General features: G+C 37.9%; 1 protein-coding gene across 3 annotated transcripts in view; it reads right to left on the bottom strand.

Moving 5' to 3' along the window:
- AFTPH (aftiphilin) overlaps positions 1–26,703 on the bottom strand; it is a 33,038-nt gene that overhangs the window by 4,724 nt on the left and 1,611 nt on the right. Inside the window, exons 2-9 of one of the 3 annotated variants that reach the window (XM_008635442.2) lie at positions 26,454–26,703; positions 16,731–16,885; positions 16,097–16,223; positions 15,722–15,778; positions 14,042–14,164; positions 7,984–8,044; positions 6,246–6,329; positions 2,219–2,342 (exon numbers count right to left, since the gene is read on the bottom strand). In XM_008635442.2, the coding sequence (XP_008633664.1) occupies positions 2,219–2,342; positions 6,246–6,329; positions 7,984–8,044; positions 14,042–14,164; positions 15,722–15,778; positions 16,097–16,223; positions 16,731–16,885; positions 26,454–26,703 (981 nt within the window). The remainder of the gene's footprint in view (positions 1–2,218; positions 2,343–6,245; positions 6,330–7,983; positions 8,045–14,041; positions 14,165–15,721; positions 15,779–16,096; positions 16,224–16,730; positions 16,886–26,453) is intronic. The other 2 variants (XM_017736544.1, XR_001862646.1) reach the window with 2 other exon arrangements.

Genomic DNA, 26,703 nt, shown 5'->3' with positions numbered 1-26,703 from the left:
AAACCGACTTTCTGGTTCAAGAGGTGGCTTTGCAACCAAAGACAGGGCTATTTTAGACAAAGATGATTCTTCACGTGGCATCCCACAGCTGAACAATGGTATTTTCACTCTAAACTTTACCCTAAAGCTCCTGAGTTCAACCAAGTTACAGACACGGGATAGCCTCAGCACAACTGAAGCTGCCATCAAAGTGATCTTAATCCATTGTTTTTGTCTTCCTCAGTCAGTTATCATGGATGTCTAATAGTCCACATTTCCAGGCTGGTGCATGAACCTTTTCCTCATTGACCTGGCTGTACCCAGATACTCCTATTTTAAAGTCTCCAGTTCACTACAAAAGAATTTAAAAAATTGAAAAGAAAAACAAATTTATTACAAAAAGCTAACATTGTGCCACATTATTTGGCATATTGCTGAGGCTATACCTTTTTATTTCTCAGAAGGTTTCTAGCTTGAAAAAACAGACTGCTTTTCTTTTGGAGAGCATGAAGTCAAGCAGAGAAAGCACTTGATATTTTTTTAAAATTCAGAGTTGATAAAAACACACAAAATGTATTAAACAGTGAACACAGCTAATCCATGTGTGCGCCTGAACTTAGCCTCCAAGCCTGAGGTCCCCAGCCTGATATACTGCTACATCACAGATCTAGAACCAATTCCTGTTGGTAAGCAGTGCTCTCCAGGACAGAGGAAGAGCTCTGACATCTGGGTTAAGAGCTTTAAGAGCACAAGCAAGAGCTTTCAAGTGCATTGTGAAAGCACTGGAAAAAACCCCAAACTCCTCATATCAAAAAAGCAACAATACAGAAAAATGAGGGTCAACATTCATTTACTTCCCTGCTCCTTTGAAAACAAAAAGCTAAGACATCTTAAAGCAAGGTACAAATCTATGAGTGCAGGTACAATAAAGATATATTGGGAGTTTGCATGTCCCACTGTGGTTACTTTAAAATTAGGTTTAGAACATAATACAAAAATATTTCAACTGTAACTATGTTTTCTAATTAATGAAAGTCAGACTTCCACTACAATATCTCCAGGAAGAGTACATGCACTCCATGGACAGAAAAAGGGAATCCAAAAGACCCAAAACTCAGCATCGAAGTGGGGAGTTCCCTCTACTGGTTCTCCCTTGAAATTTCATGGCTTGTTGATTTCGTGTTCACTTTCAAAGTTATCACTGCAGGAAAACTAGGAAGGTAGTTTTCTCAGTAAAAGAGCATGTTTTAAAAGAACTCTTGTAAATTACAAATTAGTCATTTTAAGCCAGCTAAGTCCCACCATTACTGTGCCTCCTCCTAAGGGCTGTTGCATGAAAACACATCTGGTTTTAGAGCGCTGACTAAAGCCCAAAGCTCACTTGGGAGTGAAGATGTTACCATCTACTTGTTGCACGTTGAGGCACACACTTCCAAAACCCCAATGTTTTACTTGGTAAAGATCCTTCAGCATTTATTTTAATGGACACAGACATTAATTATGTTAAGATAGTCCAGGATCCTACTGCTAAGATACACATTAAAAAAATAAACCCAAAGAATACAAGCTTATAAATGGAGACACTATTCTGTAGCCATTCAACAGGCCAGACTTCAAGAAAGCCATTTGATGCCTAAAGCCTTTCTAGAGATGCTACCTATTAAAAAAGCACAAAACTGCTTCACCTGTGCTCCACTAGAGCAGAAAGGACATCCTAAACCAGCTACACACTCAATCCTTAACCTGCGACAGCAAAATTAAACTGATGTTTCGTCACCGAAGTTTTGACAGGTGTTAGAAATATTTGTGAAGGGACAAATAGAGTCATAATTATTAGTCTGTTATCATTTTACTTGCGGAACATTCTGTATTTATAAATTACACAGAGTCGAAGGAGAGTCTTCTGTCTCAGTCCTAAGTAACTGAGCTGATTCAGTTTACCCTGCTATTCTTAGGAACCAGCTCTGGTGCTAAGAAATTTGCTTCCTCCAGTTCAGTTTGGCTCTAGCTTTTCACCTTAGGTCCTGGTGATCCTCTTCCTTCAGCTCATAAACACTTTTCCATCTTATTTTAGAGTTCTACAATAATTTGAAATAAGAACTACAGTACAATGAACTTCAGATTTAAAATTTAAAGCCTTTTGACCATTCAGGAACTTCTGCCCTAAAACTGCACACACGCTCACACCTCACATTTCACACCACCCTTAGAAGACAAATGTGCAATGAAGAGACTTTACCTTGTGGACGTGCTTGCCTTCTCCACTGTGGACATGAGCCTTGCAAATGCATCAGTCACTCTGTTGCTTGTGTTGGAAGTTTCCAGTTTTGAGGTTGTCAATTCATACAACTCAGGATCCACACCTTATAGTATAAAATAATAATCAGTGATGGTTGGAGGCACGTAGTCATAATTAGCCACAGACCAACTTGCTAGAGACTGTTTTCTGTAAACATCTGAATCATTTATAATTTCAAGATACATGAAGAGAACACGACAGAACATGTTTGCATTTCTGAAGCATCATCCTCTCTCCCCATCCTTTTTCAGCAGCTTTTTCAGTTGTAGTACAAAACACACATCTTGGATCAAGTCTGGCATACAAGGTCTCAGTCTATGAGTAAACGAAACCAATTTGATTGACTTTTTAGAGTGAAACCTCCATAAAAATGTCAGCTGTGTCAAAATGGATTGTTTCAATTACTTCAACTCAACTGCCTGTACTAAAAGAACACTGCATGTTAACAGGGACCAACTCTTCACCTAGAGATTACAAACAACACTGGCATGCAATAGAGTGCATTTAGTATCTGGCTTTTCACTAGGGGTCGTGTTGAAATTTGAAGTGAGGAAAAGCAGCTTTTATGAAACACAGAAGTGGAATGGCATTAAAAATATGCACAGCCCTACCAAAACTTTTAGTGTGTGCTCCCTTTTCACCTTCCAAGTATTTCTAAAGCATTAAGTATCTGAATGTTTCAGCCTTGAATTCCTAGCTTCAGGTATCTGAAATCAGATGCTGAATTTTGACATCCCATTTGTCGCAAATGGATTTCAGATTTTAGCAGCAGAGGTCATTCTGAAAACAGTGCAAACAATGGAAACCTGTATGCAAAAAATACATATGCATGAGTTAAATTCTACCTGTTTAGTACCAAGCATCACATCTCAGTAGGAAGCAGCTCTAGGATTTTTACATATTACATACTATTCCTTAAAAAAAAAAAATTCTCTAGGAAGTAGAATTATCAAAATAAATCATGAGGAAAGACTGTTACAGCAAATTTTGTTGCATTTTAAATTGCTGATACTTCCCTAGCTACAGTTTCAGATATTTTATGCTCCATGGATTCCATGAAGTGTGCATATGTGCCATTCACAAGGCATTTCTCAAAGACAGCACAGAATTTTTGTACATAAGCACTGTGTTTATTTACAGACACCTGTGTGCTAAACAGGTTGTGCCAGTTGGTGTGGACAACACCAAAGCATTTAATCCTACTGCAGAACAAACACTGCAAATACTGGGACCTGATGGTCCCATGCAGCTCCCTAATACAAAAGCAGCATTGATTAATGTTTGCTGGTGATTGTATCCAGCTTACAAGGATCAAGATGCTTTTAGAAGTGATCCTGAAACACCAAAAGATTACTAAAAATAAATGCCAGTGCCTATTGTCCTGCCTTTACCACCAGTAACTGCAGCACTGTGTGTGCTAATGGATGATGTTAATCATCCTCAAACCTGCTTTGCAGGAGCTCTCCCCAAGCAGTGTCTTGACCATTTATGCTTTTGGCACAAGTTAATTCTTCTTTTATTGTGAGGAAACTAAGCTGACCGAAATGTAAAATAAAGAAAATCATCAGGTTAAGCTGCAGGAGGTGCAAGATTTGTTCCATAAAATATGAGCTGATTAGAGATTAATCAACTGTCCTTTTAACATATATTTTTTTTAAAGTCTGGACTTTCACAATTGATTTGACCAGTTCCATCCAAAATATCAAAATATGTACTGTCCTGAGACCAGTATACCAAGACTTCTAGAAATGTCAGATGTTTACAGAAGTTAGAAATAGGAAAAATCCCAAATATTCCATAAAATATCCACTTTCAATCAGGGAGAGGAAGCCTTGAAGAAATACATTTTGACTTGCAGAAGCCTGTGAAATCCCATTAAGGTACACATTGGAAAGCTAATTGAAGGAAGGAGCCCTTTGACATGCAACTCTGCAACAAACATTAAATGCAACCTTGTAAGTTACATCATTTAGGTATTCCCATTTACAGTCCTGTATTGGGATGTCACTGCTCAATTTACTGTTCTTTAGGCACCTCTTACTCAGCTACATTTATGTTAAGCTATTAACATGAAAAATAAAACAATACAGTAAATCTGCGGGAACATACTAGAAATGAGTAACTCCCTGTTCATAATGTGGAATGAAAATTTTTATTAAAAAGTTATTTTGGGTACTGATGAAATCAGACTGAGAAGACTCCAGTGTCAATCTATAGCAAGTAAAATAAGTCTCCAAAGAAAGAATAAACTTCTACTGATAAAAGTTTCTTCTTTAAGCAAAAAAAAAATCTAGCAATTTGTCTTTCAATTATTTTATGTATTTTTTAAGAGTTGCATATTCTCCATTTTATTCAGATGATGATAGAATATTTAAGGAAAGCACTGCAAAACCTTAATGAGATATTGAAGGAAAGTTAGCCAACCAAACCCCACACAAAGCTCCTAAACACACACACAAACACACGAGCTGCAAGCCATGAAACAAATGACTTTCCCAGAAACAAGTCAGTAGGGAAAAAAAACCCAAAGCCAAAACAAAATAAAGAAAGAAACAATAGGGAAAAGAAAGGGGGGGTGGGGGGAGGGAAGCATTATAGGGCATACCAGAAAAGGTGATAATACCTGTAACTTGATGAAGCAACAACATAAAAAATAAAATGCAATAAAAGACTAACAGAGTATTCCTTCAGTAACCCCTTCCAGTATGCACACCTTCTGCACAAGCAGTAAGACATGTACCCAACTACACAAGCAGTAATATATGTACTGGGCACTGGTGACTTGTGTCAGTTGACTTGCACACACTTACAAAGAATCTGTAGGACTCAAAGCACCTTGACTTTGCTAGCTGTCACTTCCATGACAAATCTGCCCTCTTTCATCTGATAATGGTATTTCTCAAGGGTGGAATAAAAAGTCATTTAGATTGCCATGCCGTGAAATTGCTTTCAGTGATTAGATTTTAAAACTAAAAAAGCGTGTTTCTAAAAACAAAAAATACCATAATAATTATAATCACTTATTTGAAATGTGGGAGGACCCCAAACATCTTATGAACCAATTTTAAAGATTAAAATCACTAAGAGGAAAAATATCTTTCCTATGAAAGAAATTGATTATCATGGCTTCAGGCACTGTATGGAAAGAGTACTTGCCTTAGCAACTTAACCTATGTACTGGAACAAATTCCCAAATTGTTCCCTGAAATTCCTGCAGAAATTTATTCAACGTGTAGGTTTTCACAAGCTTGTGCAAAATACTCAGAGCATGTAAAAACCACGTGACAAATGAATTTAATTACTTTCAAGCATTATTCAATGAGAGTGGTGTTTTCATCTTCTTTTTAAGGGAGTAAGTTGCAGATAAAGTGCTTTGGCTTCAAAATTAACATTCATGAACTTCTAATATCCCACAAACATGCAACTATCCTTCTTTTCTATCAAAAAGGCTGTTAAAACACTTCTTTCACTTTATTATTAGTAGTAGTAGTCCACGACCTCCTGGGCTGTGATACATCAAGCTCCATAAGTTTATATTCACATGTGGCTTCCAAATATCATCATAATCCTGTAATTTGGAGGCACTCAGAGAAGAGAGCAAGCCTCATATTTTAGCAATTGCCACATCTACACCATTTTTCAAATTTCCTTAAGTGCTTAGAAGAGTTAACTTCTGGAATTTCTCATTTGAAACAAGTGTTTTAACATCTTATTTGCAAGAGCATAGAAGACACTCATTCCTTCAGCAGGTGACAAAATACAGAGCTGACAGTACCTTTTAAATACTTCGTACTCGATACAAAACATCAGAAAACAGAACACAGATTAAAGGAAAAACGCAGTAGAGAGACATTTTAGAGAAACGCAATGTAAAACTTCTCCTTGTTTGTAGGAAAGTCAAGTGATGTGCTCATGCTTTTAGTAAGTCGTTATATTCTTACAGTTGTGGTTTTAACACTCTGCTGACCTGGGATTGTGGTGGTGCTGCTAGAGCTACTGTCATCCACGGGCCCAAAGAAATCAAGGTTCAGAAGAGTGGAACCTCCACTAGCTTGAAATTCAGTGACCGTGTTGGTAGGCAGCCATATAGAAGGTAAGCCAAGGGAGGGGTTTATGTGTAAAAAGGGGTAAGACACACACTTGAACATGCAAGTTATAATTAGTACTCAGTACGCAATTTAAAAATCGACATGAAAACAATGCTTACAGTATTAGTTTGTACCTTCTAAAATGTTAACAACTTAATTCAGTGCACATTTCCTCATGTACAATGTAGCAAGGAAATCAACACTAGTAACTTTAAAATAGAAATATTTATTTCAATCTAAAAATGAAAGAGAACCAGCACGACCCAGAGAGAGAGATGTGACCAGTTAAAGGGAAACAATATATAGGTCAATTGATAGTTAAAATATAATGGGCTTTTCCTCCCCTCACTGAAATTGAAAGCCATTCTTTCATTAGGAAAATTCTTCATTAGCAGATCCTCAAATAGCAAAGAACAAAAAGAAAAAAAAACATTCAAAATTTTATTTAGCAGCTTTAAGCTATTAATTATCATTATCTTAAAGCAGCGTGATCACTGCGTAACAAATGCCACTCATATGTTCAGTTCCTCACTGGTAAATTATACTGTTCCCCTTTAGTACTAAAACAGAAATCAAACCAAGATACATTTTAAAGTTGTTTGTTAAAAAGAAAGCATGATGATTGACTGAAGTAGTAAGACACCAGACAACAGCAAAAGGGTCCATCCAGGCTTTCCTTCAGCACCATGATATTGCTATCCAAACTCTTACACCCCACACGTTCTGCAACACCACAGTGTGGCAACACCTGTGCAGTAAGAGATGCACTTTATCTGAGCCTGCCTTTGAACTTGTCTGTCATCAGTTAGTTGCTGTAAGCAGGCCCCTTGTAAAGGAGTTTTTTGATAGGTTTCTAGTCTGTCAATCAAACAAGTTTCCAGAACTTGTTTTATTTCCTTTGCATGCACTTACATTTCTGACACTGGAGGCAGTGGCACAACTTACTTTGCTATTAAAATAGACATAGGCGAAGGGTTTTTTAGGTGATAACTATATACATTTACAGATACAAATGAGTTCGTAGCTACCTCTTTAATATATTAGCTGTAATTAGCTCTTAAGTGTAAGCAAAAGTGATAATGAATGAAGTCACATTTTTGAAATATAAAATTATCTTTAAATCTGAAAACTTTCAGCTCAGGAAGTGTATATTTTGCCAACAGTTTGTGGTTAAAATATTGTGCTTTGAAGTAGCCACTATACACAAGTTTGTCATTCAGAGGATGTCTAAAGAGATAGCTGACTGGTGAAAAATACTTTAAAGAAATAAAACTCATCAACCTACAACGCTCATTTGTTTAGAGTTCCATTATAATCTGCAGTTATACATAATGAAGCGTTAATATTGCCACTGTGTCACTAGCATATGGCAGTAATCTAAAATAATACTTAACTTAGTATTTTTCAAACTATGTAATACTTCACACAGGGGCACTGTTAATCAGAAAGAAAGCCTGAATTTCCAAAGTTAGGAGTAAGAAATAAGTATTATATATATTTTTATATATGTGTGTGTGTATATATTTTAAAAAAATAATCAGCAGATAGATGTTTGTCTGAACTTTGTAGCTTTCTTATCTCTAGCTCTGGTGCTAGAGGCTCTACGGAGAGACGTACCATCTAAAGGGTTAGTAAGGCCACTGCTACTCCAGTCAAACTGGACAGGTGGTAGAGATTCCTAGAGTTGAAAAGTCAGAAATCAGATTTTATAGTCAGTTCAGGTTACAACAATGCAAAGCAGTTCAAACAACAGATTCTTTAGTGTCTAAACACTAAAAAAGACAACTAAATGACCAAGCCCCAACTTTTGGGAGGTGTGTATTTTCATAATATGCAGTAGAGATTCAAAGTAGATCTGTTCTACCACAGGAAATCCATTAAATTCTGAACAGCACAGACTAGGCAATTTCTAATTCAAACAGGATTTGCAAATTAACTAAAACATATGAATTGAATAACAAACCTTAAGGCATTGTTGAAAATGAAACTACTACTTTCACGGAAGATGAGGCACTTATCATAAAAAAGTTATGTATACACAATTACAGGGCAAATTTAGAACAGTGAAAGCTATCTGTACATCCATGCTTTGTCTCGATCATATACGTTATTTATAATCAAACAATCCATTGTTCTTTTCTCTTAAGAAACATAATCGCCATATGTGAGGGACAAACTATCAACACCCTCTCCACTCCACCCCCTTTAAAAATAAAAGTCCGGTGACTTATTATCCTTTCACAGTTAACTCATCCTGATCTATATACAAACCATTGGCAGCAGTGCTTGAACAAGAGGAGTATGGAAACATTGACTCCTTCTGGGAGCCCATCCTTGCCTTTTGATTTCCCCTTGTTAAGCCTTTTGGACACAAGCAAGCAGCAGGGACCATGCTCTAAGGGAAGGTGTGCTCAGGTGCAGTGTAACTTGCAAGCACTGTCCTCCTGTACTCTCAGGACACAAACTGATGGGACAGCAGCAGAAATGTCTGAAAGAAGCTGAACCTTTCTACTTCTGTGCAGTACACTCTGCTCTCTCCCCAGTGAAGTCAACTGTTGTGAAGCACTGGGAAAGGATGTGCCCTCAACTTCTAACAAAACAATCACAGTATGGAAGACAAGCAATGGACGTTCTCAGCAACATTTTTCAAAATGCATCGGTACTTGTTAAACTTCCAGGGGCTGAGCCATATCTTCTCTTTGTTTTTGTAGAAAATCAGCCTTCATTTTTTAAATTTAAAATAACTTCCAACCATCTGACACTGAAGAAAAACGCAGATTCACTACTCGAGACTGTAGCAACCTGAGCTACACCTCTGTAGCACAATTAAGCTCACTGTAAAAGGCTTTTCCTCAGTGCTAGATGTTTACAGGAAGCAAAACAAAGGGAGCTGGAGATTTCTGTATTTACTTATAGGAAAGATTTTTCTAAGTAAGACATTTACTGTACATTTTTAGTACTGAGCACAGCTTGAAAAGTATTCTCTCCACGGAGGTTAAGAAGCTGATTCTTCACTTTTTACTTTGCTTTGGGAATGATATTACTAGTATTGAAATGATTTGCATGTAGATATAATGTCAGCGGTGTGGAAGCTCCACCTGATAAAGTAATGATCACTATCATCAGTAGCTTGTTTAAACTTTGTCACATGTAAAATATATTAACATTAAAAGGAATTTGTTGGAAAGAAAAGGGTAGTGAGTATGACAATTTAGTAGCTTTCTGCCCTGAGCAAAATGAACTCAAATTGAAACAAAGTGGCTTCCTACCAACTCTCTTACTGAGGAGAACACCCACTACATTTTGTTTCAAAGGCCTGAGTCAGGACTGATGAGTGTGACAGAGCTGTATGGAAAAAGTGGCACCAATGGCTTTCTAAGTGTTTGCCTTTAATGATGGCTTGACTCTCAGATTTAACAAGGAAAGGACAAAGGATGTGAGGAATTCTTCCTAAAATAGGAAAAAACGAGTCTGACTCCAAATCGGTAAGAATATACCAAGTATGTTAGTCTGCTCTGTGGGATGAGGCCACTCTGCTGACTTCAACTATTTTGCAAGAGAGAGGGTAAGTAAAGCAGTCCTCACCTATACAGGACGCTGGCAAGCCCCAGTCTATACAATAGCAAACAAAGTGAAAGGAGAAGGCAGAGGAAAAAGCAAATTAAACAGAAAGATTTCTGTTTCTAATTACCTCAGCCCTAAGAAAACTACACTGGGACACCTGAACACAGGTATTGAAACCTCAGCCAATGGGAACATACCCCGCAAATGGGAATATAATGTTTAGCCTTTCTGGAATTGTGAGCTTGTTAGACTACTGCAATTATTATTTTATTAATATGCTTTCAGGTAAAGTGCCCAATCTAGGAGAGTACTGAGAAATGGAGCACACTGCTTTCACTCCTCGAGGCCTCCATCTTAGATTACAGGACACAGTACAGAAATGAAAAAGCATACTCAGCTGTCAGAGTACTACTCTGAATGTTAAGGAAGTAAGAAAGAGGAAATTAAAATGCCTGCTGGTTTTACTGCATCATATTTCACTTTGATACGAGCAAGAGATGTTTTCACACAGTAATTTTAGAATGTATTATGTAAGAGCTCTTATAATCCAAAAGAGTAAAACGTAAATGTTTGTGTCTGTGCCAATAATTACCCAAGGAAAATGAAACAAAATAAAAAAACAAGGAAGCATTTTGCTGTCTTAAAGCTGGGAGAAAAGAATAAAAGGACTTGTAATACAAATATAATGTCAATATTTAGATGGATCCCACAAACGAGCATCATAAACATTCCAGCAAAAGCTTTACATGTAAGTAATTCATACATTTCATTGTGTGTATTCATTGGCAAAATTATATCAGTTCTGAAAACTGCTCTTTTCAGATAACCCCTTTACACAGATGTCACATCTGACAGAACAGCAAGTTCTGTAGCATCTCTTACCTGCAAATCTTTCTCTCTTACTCTGTCAACAAAGCTACACACACTCTCACACTCTTGGATCTTTCTCACATGTATAACTGGAGAGCAGTTCCTGATGGAGCTTTTGGCTGGTGGCCAATAATATGGTAGTTTGCATCTGTCACTGTTAGAAGTCCTGATGGTCTCTTATGTAATTAAAAGTGTTTTTAGAGACTGTCACCCCATGGGGTTTAATTAAGGTTCAGTCCTTAATAGCCAGCAAGTGTAAGATGTATATTTCTATTATAACCTGATCCCTAATTCAGTGTCTTACATGTAAGCAGATGTGTTGTAATGGGCACCTGCAGAAAAGAATCACTAATAATTTTCTTCCAGAAAGGTCTGGATCACTGCAGATTTTTATTCCAATATAAAACTTATTAAGTAAAACTAGGCAGGTAACCCTACCAAAGAAACATAGTCCCAAATGGAGAGAAGAGAATGCTTTGAAGCAATAGCAGAAGATCAGAAATATCTGGACAACTTTTTTCAAAAAATCCAAAGAGAAAGCAGGTAAATAAACTTTAAAACATTAACCAGAAAACAGTATCAAACCAAGAGAAAGCACTCATCATTAAGTCCAGACAGCAATCCTTTAGACAAACACTGGAATGTATTTTGCATGCACTGCCTGAAGACTTGGCTGTGATGTAGAAGCCCACTAGAGCAGTATAAAAATGAAGAGAAAGGCACCTGTCTCAGGTCTAACAATCAAAGGGTACCTATTTCACCAGCCACTCATTACACCTGATGTGCCTTGACAGAGCCTTTACTTCAGCCCTGTGAAGTCTTTGAGATACCATGCTTGGATCAAGGCAACAGTAATCAGGGGATTATTTCATATTCTGTTTACTGCCTTATAGTCATGAGCACAGAGGAACAGAGAAATAAACCCCTCAATTGTCAAGATAAACAACAGATCAAAGAAGAATTTAGATGCTACCTTCAAATATAAAAGAGAATGACTCTACAAAAATCATATTTACACAATAAACTAATGTGACAAACCAGTCAGTAACTTGCTTGAGAACTCAATTTCAAAACCCTTGTTCTTACAGCTTAAATGGCTCAGATGGAAATTTGTCCACTCTATTTCCACAGCCTAACTCAGTGAGACCCTCTGCAGGGAATGAGGGCAAAACATTCAGAGTTTATATCATAACTAGGAAGAAACATTGCAGTTCATTTGCTGCTTTTTACCTCATTCTATTAGTTCTAAAGTTCTCCATTTTAAATCTCTGCATGCTTTTGTCTGTTTGCCTACAACAAAAACATTTATGAGGCATTTCTCTGTTTCTACAAATGTTCTTTTCACTTTTGCCTAATCAGTCTTTCTTCCAAAGTCTTATTCCCTTAGCAGGAAGTCCCACACACACGTGCACAGACACTGATCTGCATACAAGTGCCATAAATGCCAGCCTTCGAACAGAGGAGAACTTTTCCTTGAGCAAAAAACACGAATCTATCAACCAGAGCCTCTCCTTCCAATAAGAATGTCAATATTCTGAAGTCTGAATATAGGGATAAATCATCATTCTGAAAATGGAGGCATTTAGAAGTTTAACTAAATAATTACACATTAACCAGGTACACTTAGGAGATACTTGAATTGTTGCAACTAAATTACTTGCATTTAGAATAAGAAGTTTCAGAGTCCACTAAAACTGCCTGTATTTCCACTGACTATTTAACAATGTTTGTAGCATAGCTCCTAATGAAATGTTTGGGCACATCATCTTATTACCACTACAATCTGGAATATTCCTAAAGAGCCATTTGCACAATGTGACATGAAGCTGGATTTTCCCGAAAGCAAACAGAAGCCACCAATCATTGACAGAAGATGAGGCCGAGAAAGAAAGGAGATCTCTGAGGTGGAGAACTGATCTTTCACTCCCTGAAACTTTTGGAATGTCATCTAACTGTGGCCTCCTAGAGCTCTGAATGGTTACAGTCTCTAACCCATCTCTTCCCCGAAAGCTTATTTTAGTATTTGTTTGTTACCTTTTCTTATATCCAGTTTAGCTGCTCAGTTCCACTACACATGAGGAGCAGCACAGGAAGCACCAAACACGTACCGCTGTGCAAACAATGCCAGCTCTGAGCCTACTGACAAACTGCTACTCAACAATTTAAAATAATTCTCCTCTGCTACAAGCATGTCGTACATAGAGCTCTGCACTGTGCCAGAGCAAGGACTGCAAGAACATCACTATAGTCACAAGCATCTACTGTTAAGGTTAGGTGTAGCCCAAGAACAAGTCTTTCTGGAATGCCTTCAGTCAGAAGTCACGAGCATATCAGGTAACTGGAGATGCTGGGTGGATTAAACAAGACCTGCACTAAAGAGGGACACAGCTGAGTCTCTGAATATGTACTGAGCATCACTGTAATGACACTGAAAATGAAGTATCTCTGCATATCCCATTAGCTTGTTGACAACCACGCACATTGCAACATGCATGGCATTTAAGTGCTCTTCTAATATCATCACATCAAAACAACAACAACAAAGAATTTGTGAAATTCAAAAGCTCACTCCTAAACTCCCCAGAATTCATTTTGTATCAGACTTTAAAGACAGAGAAGCCAGCAAAGCAACTCTGTGTAACTGATAATTCAATAAAATCTGGCACAAAGGGCCAAGAGAATTCATACAGTCAGGCACGTATGCTTGTAATGACCACACCCAAAATCCCTCTCCAGGCAGCTGAGCTGCTTTTCATGACACTCTGAAGAAGTAAGAAAGGGTAAAAGGAAATGAACATGAACAGTATAAATGTAAATAGGGTAATTCAGAAAATCAAGTGTGAACCAACACATAGAACAACCTCCAACAATAAGCTCCAGAACAAGCAAAGACAAAGAACCTTAGCCAGAGGTCAGATGAGTCTAACATTACATATAAAATTTGTCTAACTGCCCAGTGCCTTTGAGAGCAAACTGAGGTGTAACAGTAAGGATCATCAGGACTCTGAAATGCTGGCCACCAGCTGCCACAGCCTTACCACAGGGACTCCCTTCCAGTCACACACGAAAAACAGATCCAAGAGCAGGACTTCAATCTGACACAAGCAACACCTGCCTTTTACATACAGGTGTCTTTGAATACACCACCTAGATATTTTAAATATAAAGGAAGAGACAAGGCATCCCATTATTCCCTCATTCTTTCTTTTCCTTTCCTCACCCTTCTCTCTCTGTTTTTTACCTGGAACTGATCAGATGCACATGTGTTCATCTCTGGTGATACAGGAGGTGTCTGTCCTATTGAAGCTATTTTTTCTGCTGCAGATATTGGTTTCAAAGGCTCCTTGGTAGGTTCTAACATACCCTGAATAAACAAATAAATAATCTAAATTAAAAAAAAAAATCACTTGCACACACAGACACATGCATTTACAGACATTTCAAGGGCTGAAGATGCTGAAAACTAGAATACACTACTAGGTAGCACTACCCTCAAATAAAGGCTTGGGGGGTAACCATGTATCTCTGGGACACTTTCACTGTGTGGAGAGGGGCAGGAGTGGATGGAGCAGGGGAAAATCCTCCTGGGTCCCTAGGCCTAGGAAACATTTTAGAGACAGTAACAGAAACCCAAGTGTTGAGCTAGAGCTTGCTTTCAACTTTCAGTTATGTAATTTAAGCTGGAGAAAACAGTCACTTGATAAGGTGATGTTTTCTCCTCCCAATTGTGTGTAGACTATTCCAGAAATATCAAATGACCCATCACAAAAGTACATGTGCATTCATTCCATTTCAACAATTCAGTAATCCAGAAGAAACAAAATAAATTAGCAGTTTTCAGAATGATACCAAGAATGATAATTACTGAGATGGAAATAAGTGCATTAAGAAGCATTAAGAAAATAATTACATTCACATTTTTAATTTTAAGCAAACAGTTCAAGCATAGATAGGATTATGAAAAATGTCTGAAATGTGATCTTGAAGAAAATTGAGGGTGAGAAGATCTACAGAAAACCCAAAGTTTGCATTGAGACATGCCAATGACTCGAGAACTATGAGAAACCCCCAAATAAACACACAGGATGTGCAACTAGAGCATTTTAAACCACTTTCAGGAAGTCACTTGCCAAGATCAGCTGTCCCACAAATGTTTCTGCACCATATTAGGTGAGCTTTGAATTTACCCACCAGTTAAATCAATTCTTTTGGACAGCAGAGAAACACAGAAAGCAATGTGGCAACAGAGAACAACAATCCACTTAACTCCTACTATCACTGCTATCCAGCTTATTGTGTGCAAAAGTATTTATCTCCTAAATTTTTTATATAATCAGCAACAACAACAAACTTGCAAAAACCTAACTGCATGTGTTGCAAACATAGTCCTGCTCACAAACAGGACGAAAACAGCAATTGCTCTGAATTGTTTTAACTATCTGTATTTCAATACCATGTGTGCATCCAAAGAAGTACATGAGCAGACCTTGATGCATGAGAAAACTGTAGAAGTTGCACATTACGAAATTAAATCAGCCTAATATAAACCAAAGAAAACCATTTCTTTACTATTCCATTTGCAGATGATCATATGAAAACATAGGTGCTTTTGTATGTGCTTATACATACATGTGCACCATTTTTTGAGGAAAAAAAGAACATTTATTTTGTTCAGACCAGCAAAAATCACAAACCTTACCTTCTCACTGTTTTTACTAAGTACTTCTTTTACTTAAAATCAAGTATCTGCTTGCACACATAATGAAAATTGTTTGGTAATTCTTTTCTAGATTTCTACTGATGCTTAAGCCGTAACTGTACTTACAAAAATATCTTTCTGCACCCTTGGTGTTTAATGTAATTTATTTCATTATATGATGTTGTTGGAACTATAACAAAAAAAGATACTAAAAAGGCTTACCAGTCCTGCTGCATACATGGGTACTATAACAGGCTGCTTCTTGTTGCCTGTAAAGAGCTGATAAAACAACAACAACAAAGAATTTACTTAAGAGTTTGTGTGTCAGTGATGGAAATGGTTTCCAATGCTACATAACTTGCATAAGGTTAGTATCACAGAATAAATACTATGTTAATTACAACACAATGGCTAAAAACTAATGTGACTTCTATATTAATAAGGCTTATAAAAGGTTGCCAGGTGGTCTGTCAAGAACAGCCATGTTCTGTCCAGCTATGCAATTAGGAGACAGGCATTCACACAAAACACTTCCACCTGATTCTACATTTAAAGCAGCTTCGTTACTTAGAAAGCCAGTTTTACTGAGAGACTCACAATATTTCTTGTGTCGATTCCCAAGGAGCACAAAAGCTTTTTGTTGCTGTGGGAGCCACCCCACTGGTATCTCAGTCCATATGCATCATGGATGTCCTGCAGCTCTGTCCACACGTCCATCAGTTCCCTGCACAACCCATCATAAATCAAGTTATCATTCAGAAAAACAGCTTAGCAGCCTTGAATATTCATTCTGTTTTATAATGCAAGTGACTTATTATACATTCCAATTAAACTTATGACCAAGCACAATACCCAGGGGCACTAAAACTGCACAGTGTACTCAGAACAATTATAGTTCAGACTTCTCACTGGAAAATGATGTCCACAGCAGACAGGGCAAAGCCTGCTTAGACTTCATCATCACATGAATAAATGCAGTAATTTATAGCAAGTGTAACTAATAAGACATATTCTGGTTAATTCAGAGACATCATTGAAAAGAAGATGATAGGCTACTGAGTTGCTAAGTGAAGTACTCCTGGCATATGTAGTCACTGAAAACAAGCATTCTGCTAGAGAGCTGATTTTCAATTGACAGCTTCTCAAAATGCTTGAAGCAAACACCTCACTTTGAATTACTGCTCTATGGGGTTCAAGTTCATTTTGAGTTTGTTGCATTGTGGTTTCTTACCCAGAACTTCCTAAACTCTCCTCAGCTGTTATTTGCTTTTTGTTATTTGCTTCCAACAAATGATTCAAGGAACTTATTTCTTCTTCAATTTCAGCAACAGGCATGGAAGGAAAACAGACTTCAAATATTCGTTCCAGACGACTTAGCAACGTTGTCTACACCAAAGAGAAAATAATTATGTCAAGTTCTGCTAACTGCTTTAAAGATAAGTCCAATATTACAGCAAGATGGAAAACAACTTACAGCTAATACAAGGTTTCACTTACCACAAAATATTAACTGTCAGATGACCATAAGATTCTTTAAACACCCAATACAGGCTTCTAGCTACTAAGAAACAGTAAGGATCTTGCCCTCTGCAAAGTGACTTCTTACGGAAGAGTTCAAAGCCACTCCGTTAGAAATTAGTACAAAATGTATGCAACAAGATCTATGCTATATAAGGATAATGTCTCAGCAATATAAACAGCACATATTGGAACTAATGGTTTCCAGACATTTTAATTCCAAAGCAGGAACTGGGCCTTGGCAGATAAATCTAACATGAAAACCAAAACAAAACCCAAACAACCTCTTGCCCTGACAAAAACAACAAAAAAATCACCCCCCCCCCTTTTTTTTGACAAGCATAGTGTGCTTTCTTCTTTTTAAGTTCTTCCCTTATGTTTCTCCTTTCTCTTCTGTATTTCCATATAGACAGGATTTCAACTTCTTATACCTCTATTAACTAGTCTCAGACATCAGATGTACCACTGATATGGAATTTTTTTCCCAGTTCAACCCATTAAAAACAGGTAAGCATCAAACTTTTAATATTTGTTAAAATATCAATTGCAAGGTATGCTCATAAAAATGAGATTAAAGCCTTTTCTCATTTTTTCCAGGAACACCTGAATCTCTTTTCTTGCTACGGAAAGGAGGCACAAGCCTGGCATTAAGTGCAGCACTCCTATCTTCCTAGTTTAGTGTTCCTCAGCAACCACTTTCCCAGTGCTCTGCTGCAACACACACAGGGCAGCATCCAGCAGCTCCAGCACCTGCTTTTCTACTGGGGAAATGGAAAAGAAACAGAGTAGGCAGAAATCCCAGGAGCATCCCACGGTGTGTGCTGTTTTAGCTGTGCCAGCAGAGCCCTCCTGTGGAGATGCAGCATATTCCAGCAACAGTGTTGAATTTACACACATAAGCCTCAAAACAGAGGGTTTTTTGTTACAAACGAGATGATCTGAAGTTCAGAAAAGCAAGGCTGTAGGAGGAAGTTACTTATTTTAGTTAGGCCAATCGATACAACTGGGACAAACCCTCATGCAGCAAAATATCTGCTTCACAATTCCAAGAGTTATCTACAACATTTCTCATTTGAATTTTTAGCTGAAAATTTGCCTTGTCTCTCATCTCAACAAAGCAGCTCACTGACCATGAACATCAGCAAACATAACAGAGGTAAATGCCACATTATCTGTATTGGAGTTTGGATGATGAGTCGGGAACTGGGAATGAGTCTGTCCAGACTGTTCTTTTTATTCTGCCACTAACTGCAAAAAACAGGAAAATGAATTGGCTTAGAGCATCAGCTCTTCAGTTTTACTACCTGTGAAAGAAATGTCTGACTGGGACAGCCACCAGGTACAGTCATTTGCAAAACATAATGTCGAAATGTGCAAAGATCTGCATTCAGAGCATACCTGACTCACCCTTTTTTTCTTCTTTTCTTCTCCATGACCTCTCCGGTAAATTCTAACCATAATGAGCCATGTTCTACAGTACACAATTTTCCTTTTAAACATCTCTTAATGCTCAGTCATTCTGGCCATACACTAAGTTGCAATACTTGCAGGCTGTTTTGTGTTTGTTGACCAGAACTAAGACACTAACTTACATTTTTAGGAAGTAAAACGAAACAGTATTCCCGATTCTAGCCTGATGCTTCAGCTCACAAACGCATACTCTACTTCAATTTTAAACCTTAACTTTGCCTACAATGTATCACTTGCCCTTATCTTAGATCAACAGGTGATGCTTACTTCATTTCTGTAACACAACAAGAGTACATACCCCCAGGGAAAAGCAAGAGGCAGATGAATGGCATTGGATTGTGGAAACAGCAAGGCATCATGTTTCTTGAAAAGGATCAACATTTGAGAACATGCTAGTGACTAAAAATATGCTTGCTTAGGTAATGAAAGAATTAACAGAACATCTCTAAGAACCAAGCAGCATCTCAGTCAGTGTCACACTTCAAATTTGAGTTTAAGAATTGTGCTAAAATTTCAGGAACAGTTTAACTATAGCATTCTTTACACTTCCTGTCATCTTTTCTAAATTTCCAGCAATACTTAGCCCTTATTTCTATACGACAAAGAATGGTTTCCATAGCAAACCAGAGTAATTAATTCTGTGTGTGCAGATACACAAAGGGAGGAGTGCACAAACACACATCTCCCGGCAGTGGCAATGGAAACAGCTGAACTTTTTCTTCTAACTGGGGATGAAATCCTGTGGTCACAGCTTTCAGGTGTAAAGGGCATTACCAAGATCTTAAAGCTGGTGTAAATGTCCACTCCTACAAACTTTAATCTATTGTTGCATAAATCAGACTGCAAGAAAATACTCTGTATGACCAGAAGTAAAGTCATGTCTGTCTTTCTGACGGAAAAAAAAAAGAATAAAGGGGGGCAGAAACCAAGAATTTTTATCCACTTTTCATGTGGATAAAAGTCACTAGAAGTATCTGATACCTGAGTGTTCTCCACAGCCATTTGAAAAGAATATTCTTGAAGGCTCTTACAGAAGATGTAGAAAGGCTACAGCTGCCATTAAACATTAACTGTGATTCTCCAAACACTGATAAATTCAAAGTCCCATAGTTTCTGCAAATGCATAGAAGTTTTTGGTAGATACTTAAGATATGTGGTAATCACCACCAGAACCAAACAAAATATCACAGATGTAACAGACTTTCAAATAAGCATAACCACAGGATTAGAATTTACCTCCTTGGCAATTAAACAGGGAGCAACATCATCCCTCAGAGCTGAAAGCCTAAAGTACTTGGTTTACACAATTTGTTTTTTGCTGCTTCTCCACCACAAGGCCAGAGAATCAATTAATTCCTCCAACACAGCAGTTCTTCCCTAACCACCCAGCACACCAAATCCTCCCCAGCTGCCCCCACATGAACCCAACAGTGACAGGTCACTGCCTTTCTTCAGAGCTATGAAAAGAGGAGATAACAAAACTTGCCATAAAGACAACACAGCTGAGCCCCACTACAGAAGCAGTGGACACAGGGGACACAAATGGCAGTTTTCACCATATGACTGCTGTAATGCTTCTCTGGGTGAAGTTTTGGAGAACTCTGTGTGCAAGAATGGAAAAAAAAAAAAAACAGTCTTGCAGAATTCTCTCCATGGTTCCACATGAGATCACAGATCACACGAGCTGTGGAGCAGACACAAGAGCTCATCCAGGTGAACTCCACTTCGAAGAGTGGAGTGGCATTTTGTCCTTCCACCCTCTCCCCTTTCTACTGGAGGGCATAGCCCCATTTTTTAACACAAACTCTTATTTTCCCTTAGGAAATCTCTTACATCCCACAGCATCTCTTCTCTGGCAACCTCTAGAGGTGCTTTAAGAAGGGGAGAATCAAAAACAGAGCATGCCTTCAGCCCTCCTTATCCTGCTGCCAGGAAAAGAGGCCACAGAGGAAGCAACACAAACTCTGCGCTGTTTGCATCTACCAAACACAAAACTGGAGGACCTAAGAATAAACAAAACCAGTGTAATAGTTAAATTGTTGAACATGTTTAGATATTCAAGCTTATGTGAAATGTAATAAAAGAAAAAACATATTAAAGGAGATGGAAATGAGCCTATGAAAGATCCAAGATGCTAAACATATAATTTAGGAAAGGAATAAAGCCCATATGGACACAATTGGCTTCTAGTTAAAACTCAGAAGCTGAATGAAAGCTCTGAAAAAATGACAGAACAAAGCTCAGGGGCCAAGAAAAGAAAATGATTAACCACTGAGATTTTATTTAACTTAAATCACGAACTCACTATTCTGCAGAGTGCCTAGCACAGCTTTTTATGACTATTTAAATAAAATAGAGATTAAATGAGAAACTCTCTTTGCTGGGATTTTTAACAACCAAACCGCATTTTCCAGCAACACATTTGCCTGTGAAGAGCTAAGTCGCCATATACTCTTCTACCTTCACCATGTGTGTGCATGGGATGGGTGTATTTGGGGTTTTTGGTTGGTTGGTTTTATTGGTGTTCTTGTGGTATTTTTTTTGGGGGGGGGACACACCAATCAACTTCCATGGGTCTCAAGATTTTCTGGACTCAAGCATTAAACAAAGTTAAACAGTTAACTAAAAGCACACAAGCAAACAAACAAATCACTAAGTTCTTAGTTAAATGGGGACAGTTTTTTCTTTGAAACAGTTTCTGGATTGTTCCAACTATGAATCTATTTCCTTCTCACATAGCAACAATTTGTTTCTTTGTCTGAAGCACAGGCAACACCGCCTCACAATCAACGGGAGAACAGCTCCAGGCAGAAAAACTCCTGAGTAAAGAAGACAAGTGAAGCTTACAAAGAACACTAGTTTAACTTCTTGTGTCTCAAATGTGTTGTCTCCATCCCCACTTGAAAAGCAGGTAAATACAAGTTAATGACAAATTTCTTAGACATAAAAAATTGAATTGAAGGATGCATTTTTATTAACACGAGAAATTCATAACAAAAACACTTGTCCTAAACTGAGATATGCAAGCCAGGAAGAGGATGCCACAAGACCTAAAAAACCTTCATCAACATAAAATGAGGAATCTGATTTTTTTTAACAATAATTTAAAGAATCAAGGAAGGCAATGTTAGTCCTAAATATCCCAAACTCATTTTTAAAGAGTAACTATAAAAGTTTTGAGCTCAGCTGCAAAGCAAATCTGAAAATGTAGTCGGTTGAGGAGAAAGAAAAGGTTGAGACTCTTCTGCTCCTCTTACTGCTTGATCTGAGAGTTATAAACTGCAGGGAAGTTCAGGCTAGAAATGTGAAGCTGTCTCTCTCCTTCTTGCTGGAAGCTTCACCATTCATTCTCCCTCAGCTGAAGAATACATCAAGCATTGCATCTTCCATGCAGGTGAAGTACAGTTTAACAGTTCTTTATTGTGACTACCTAGAACTCACTGACCATTTCAGTTTGTCACATTGTTATTATCTACTGCTGTTGTACTAACTTTTCAGTCAGGGTCTGAGAGGAAGTACAGCAGATGACACTTATGTGTACAAAGTGGGAAATAATTTTGTCCTGTGATATATAAATAGAAATGCTAAAAGAACCCCCTCTCAAACTATTTTCTTTTGTAAGATTCCCCTTAGCCAGTCTGTTCTGAAAAACAGCAATTAAGGACTACTTGTAATAGTCTGATTTTCACTGTTATTCAGCTGCAAATACTTAAGACTTACAACCCCCAAACCTTTCCAAAAAGATATATTTACACTGCAAATTGTTACCCAACTGCCTGAACATAATTTAGCCAATACCATTTTAATTTACCTTAGTGAACTGGGAGGCTGAAGTCTTTATGGTCATAATTACTTTTTTCCAAAAGGATGATCATTGCCCAAGACAAAGTACACTCCAAATGACAGTGATCCAGGTTTCTCTTTGTCTTGGTGCATATTTGTGGCTTAGTAACTGTGCATCGCCCACACTGATTAATCTGACAAGGCAGAGCCTGCGAGCACAGGCTCTCTAATAAGTGGAGAACCTTAAAAGCCACTTGGAGGACTGTTCACATTTTCCTTCATCCCTTTCCAGGATTTGTTAACTCTCAGCTAAATCAGGTAAGATTTGGCCTTCCAACCAAGCCCTTCTTCAGCTCCTCTTCCTCTGGAGATGCCCATGCTCCTTGCACACAGGCAGGCACAGCCGTATTCCCCACCCACACGATTACCATGGATTATTACTGCTCTTGTGCTTCACTGCTGAATCCTATATATATATATTCTTAATGCAACAGAGTAACCCCCTCAGCTGACTAATGTTCAGCACTAGCTCGTGGCAAAAGCTGTGCTACAAGCCTTATATTCATCATAAACATAACTTGGTGGCACGCAATGTGATTGCATAAAAGGGACTAATGCATGTGCAGGTTTGCTCAAGACTTGTTGGATCAACCAGTTCACCCACAACAACATTCTAAAGCTGTTAATGAACACAAAGGCACATCTCTAATGCAAACTGCAGCCATACTGAAACCAAGCTTTACATCTTTTCAGCTGAAGACAGACTCTAAATGGATTAAGGTATACGTAGTATTAATATGGGTTCAGATAGCAGTCTGTGTATGCCACACACCATGCCCTTTCTCCTCTCCCCTCTACACAGAACTGCTGAATAGAAGAGGTCAGCACGTTACAAATCCTGCACTGCAAATTGTGTGCAAAATTCAGAGAGCCTGAGACCAAAGGCAAGGAAGAAAAGACCATGATCTTTTTGCCACTACACGTCACTATATAACGTCATTTAGGGGAACTCCCCTCCCCCTAGTTTCATCCTTTATATTCTATATTTTCTAATAAAAACTGGATTAAATTGTTGAAGCAAAGCCTATTTTTTAATTAAAGATTATACCAAACCCACAATCTTTAAACAGTTTGCCCAACATACATCATACAATCAAGATTGCATTCAGAAAGCACAAAATTTTACTGCCATCTCTACACTCAAAATATACAAACTAAGAAACAGAAAGGAAAATACACAGAGACCTTTTCAATGGAAACTTGAGCTACTGATAAATAACTTTGCTTTCATGCTGCATTCTGATGGATGAAAATTGCTGTATAAATAATATCCACATTTAAACAGCAATGCTGCTGGCTAAGTATCCTTTTCAATTTTCTGCTTTTGCAAAGAATTCCATTAGGATCATTCTATTTATAAACCATTCAGGATTATTTCACTACCACATTACAGTGACTCTCCCAGTCTCACCATCACTGCTCAAGTGTATTCAGGATCTTGTAAATGATCCCAGTTCACCTTTAGCCTAAGATGAGATCTCAATTTTCCCATCTATCTCAAGTGTCTAACACATGCAGTATTTCTTCTCCATTGTACACAGCCTGCTCCCTTTGGGTTGCTACAGCAAGTGCTTTTTAGACCTGCCAGCAATACATTGATGCAAGTGATCCCCTCCTCTCTATCCTTCTTTAGGCTGGGTAATAAAAAACTTTGTTTTCTCCCCTCTCACCAGATTTATCTTGTCTGCCAGTATTTCTGCTTTTGCATCAAACAGCTGCAGAACTAAGTTTAATACATGGCAAAGAGAAGATTGGCAACTACTTTAAAATGCCGTATTTTGTGTTTTGACCGAAGTGACACTCTCTTAAATGACAGCAAGGAAGCTGATCAAAACCTGAGTTTAATTTTACTAAGATTCTGCACTCAGAGTACTGTGACTATCTACTGGCTCATGTTGACTCATTAGTTAATCTCTGTTTCTAACAGCAATTTAGCAAACTGTGGCTCAATGGATTATAAAAAGAATTACTATTTAATCTTAAAACAAGTATTTTTTTAATATAAAAAAGTTTTAATAGATCCTTCCAAAGCTTAATGCACTTACAAAATAACTCTTTTAAGAGTTAACTGAAAAAATGTAGCAATTGACATTGGAAACTATTGCAACAGAGAAAACATGTCCAGCTCAACTTCCTCTCCAGTTTATTTGTTTAAAACATTCTCTCAGCTGTACTTCCTCACTGGCAGAGGAGGGAGAACATCACTTTAGATCCAGTCACAACTGACTGCAGCATAACAAGAAGGAATGAAAAAACACTGAAGGTCTTAAAATTTGCTTTACAATCTAATCAAACTACTGTATGACTTCATGGCAGACTTTAAGGAAAGAACTTTCAATTTAACTTGACTTCTTTTGCTAAGGCAGACTTACGGAGGGAAAAATTAATTACAGAGCCTCTGAAGGTTCTGTTTTTATAAACACCTACATTCAGAAGTGTTTTCTATTGAAAACCAATCATAAAATTACAGAAACCTTTAAGTGAAAATAAATGTTTGAAACCTGCAAACTATCCTTTAATATTAATTAATTACCAGAAAAAAGGGATGATTTACTAGAATCATCTCCCCACCCCATTTCTTTCTCAGCTTCTGGACAGTCTTTTGAGTGGCAAGAGAAACAATTGAGATTAATTGCACTAATGACCTCAGTACTCTCAAATTTTATGGGTGAATAGGAAACAATAGATTCATGCTTTGAACTTAAGAAATGGACCAACACATTCAGGTGATAAGCAAGGTTTTGCACAGACACAAAAATCTGCCTGCAGGTTCACTTGGGAGCCTTTTTTTGGCTTGTGCAATCGCTTTGAGGTTTGGAGTGTTAGTCACTGCATGGAACAGCAAGCAGGAAGAGTAAGGACCTGAGGCTCACAGCTTTTAACGTGACAAGAAATCAGTGCTAAGTCCCAAAAGCTCCATTCCATTTGCTGATGCTGGCAGAGCTCCAGCTGGCACAACCTTCTGAAAAGCCATTTCACCTGTCACTGGTAGGAAATGGGAAGAGGCAGGGCTGTCACCGAGCAAGGTCCTGAAAGAAAGGACTTACCTCATTTCCTTTTATTGCCAGAGAAGATCCAAACCCTTCAGACACATATTACTACTAACACCCTTTACTGCTGGTGTTGCTGCACGCTTCAAAAAGACAGAGCATCCACTAAACTATTCATATGGAATGACATGAATAAAAAGAAGCTTTGAAGAAAATTCTAAATTGAAATTGTTGTTCTGAATTTTGTAGAAGTAATATTAAATGCTTAGTAAAAAAAAAAAGTCTATGTATGAATAGCCACAGATCTCAAAATGACTGTTAAAAAGACTTAGGAAGTAACTAATTAGGAATTAATAAATACTTAGCAACTAAAGTAGAAAACATAGGACAGGTGGTAAGAAATAAACCTATTTACTTCCCCTCTTGGAAACTTCTAATCAGAAATAGCAGCTTTAATAAATCACCAGTCCTCTATTTGTGACGTTGCTATAATGTGCAGCTGCCCACAACTAATGCCTAACAGAGACTTAATTTTAAAGAACTTTTAAAGGGTTAACTTCCCAGGAGTTTGAATACCCAACATAGAACTCCACAGCTTGTGTTTTATCATGCTGTCTGCTCTAAGTGAATTAATGCAGCTATTTACAAATCAAGTCATCATTTTTAATCAGATTTTGAAAACGTGATAGAGAATGGTGATGGAAAATTTTGGGAACCAGTAATCCCAGCTTCCAGTCAAACCACTATTTTACAAAAAGGCAACAGAGTACCTCCCCAAAAGGCAGTAAACAACGAAGCAAAAGGAAAAACTATCGCAGGCTCTGAAATGCTCATGTTGGCTTATTCCTTTGATCAATTTATGTAAAGGATCACATATAATCACCAAAACAAATTCCTACAAGTTCCAGCACACCCTGTTTGTTTGTCCGTAGGAAGTAACAGTGCTGCAAAGATCTGCGAGATCCAAGCACAGCATAATGTTTCGTATCAGCCCGTCTCACGCAGCACATCAAATCTCTCCTAAAAGGCAAACAAGGACTATTCAAATATTTGTTGTACGCAGAAGCAGGATCCAGGAAGAACTATATGCATAAGAGCAGAACAAGACTGAGGAAAACCAAGCAAACCCTTACCTGAACTGAAGGTGATAGCTCTTGGGATTGCTTACTGATAGTCCCTTGGAGAGACGCTAAAGCAACACTGTCCGTCTTGTGTAACACTGGGCCATCACTCCTGGCAGATGCATCTGTCCTATGTGACTGCCACGTCTCTTTTCTGTGATGAGATTCACCAGCCTGCTCATCTCCAAAGGCAGCCCAAGAACAGCTGTCTTTTTGTTCATCTTCAAAAGCATTCCAGTCTGTAGCCTGGTTACAGCCTGCT

Source organism: Corvus brachyrhynchos, unplaced genomic scaffold (genome assembly GCF_000691975.1).
Source record: "Corvus brachyrhynchos isolate BGI_N302 unplaced genomic scaffold, ASM69197v1 scaffold416, whole genome shotgun sequence".
NCBI classification, from domain to species: Eukaryota; Metazoa; Chordata; class Aves; order Passeriformes; family Corvidae; genus Corvus; species Corvus brachyrhynchos.
This window is presented reverse-complemented; position numbering and strand designations above follow the sequence as displayed.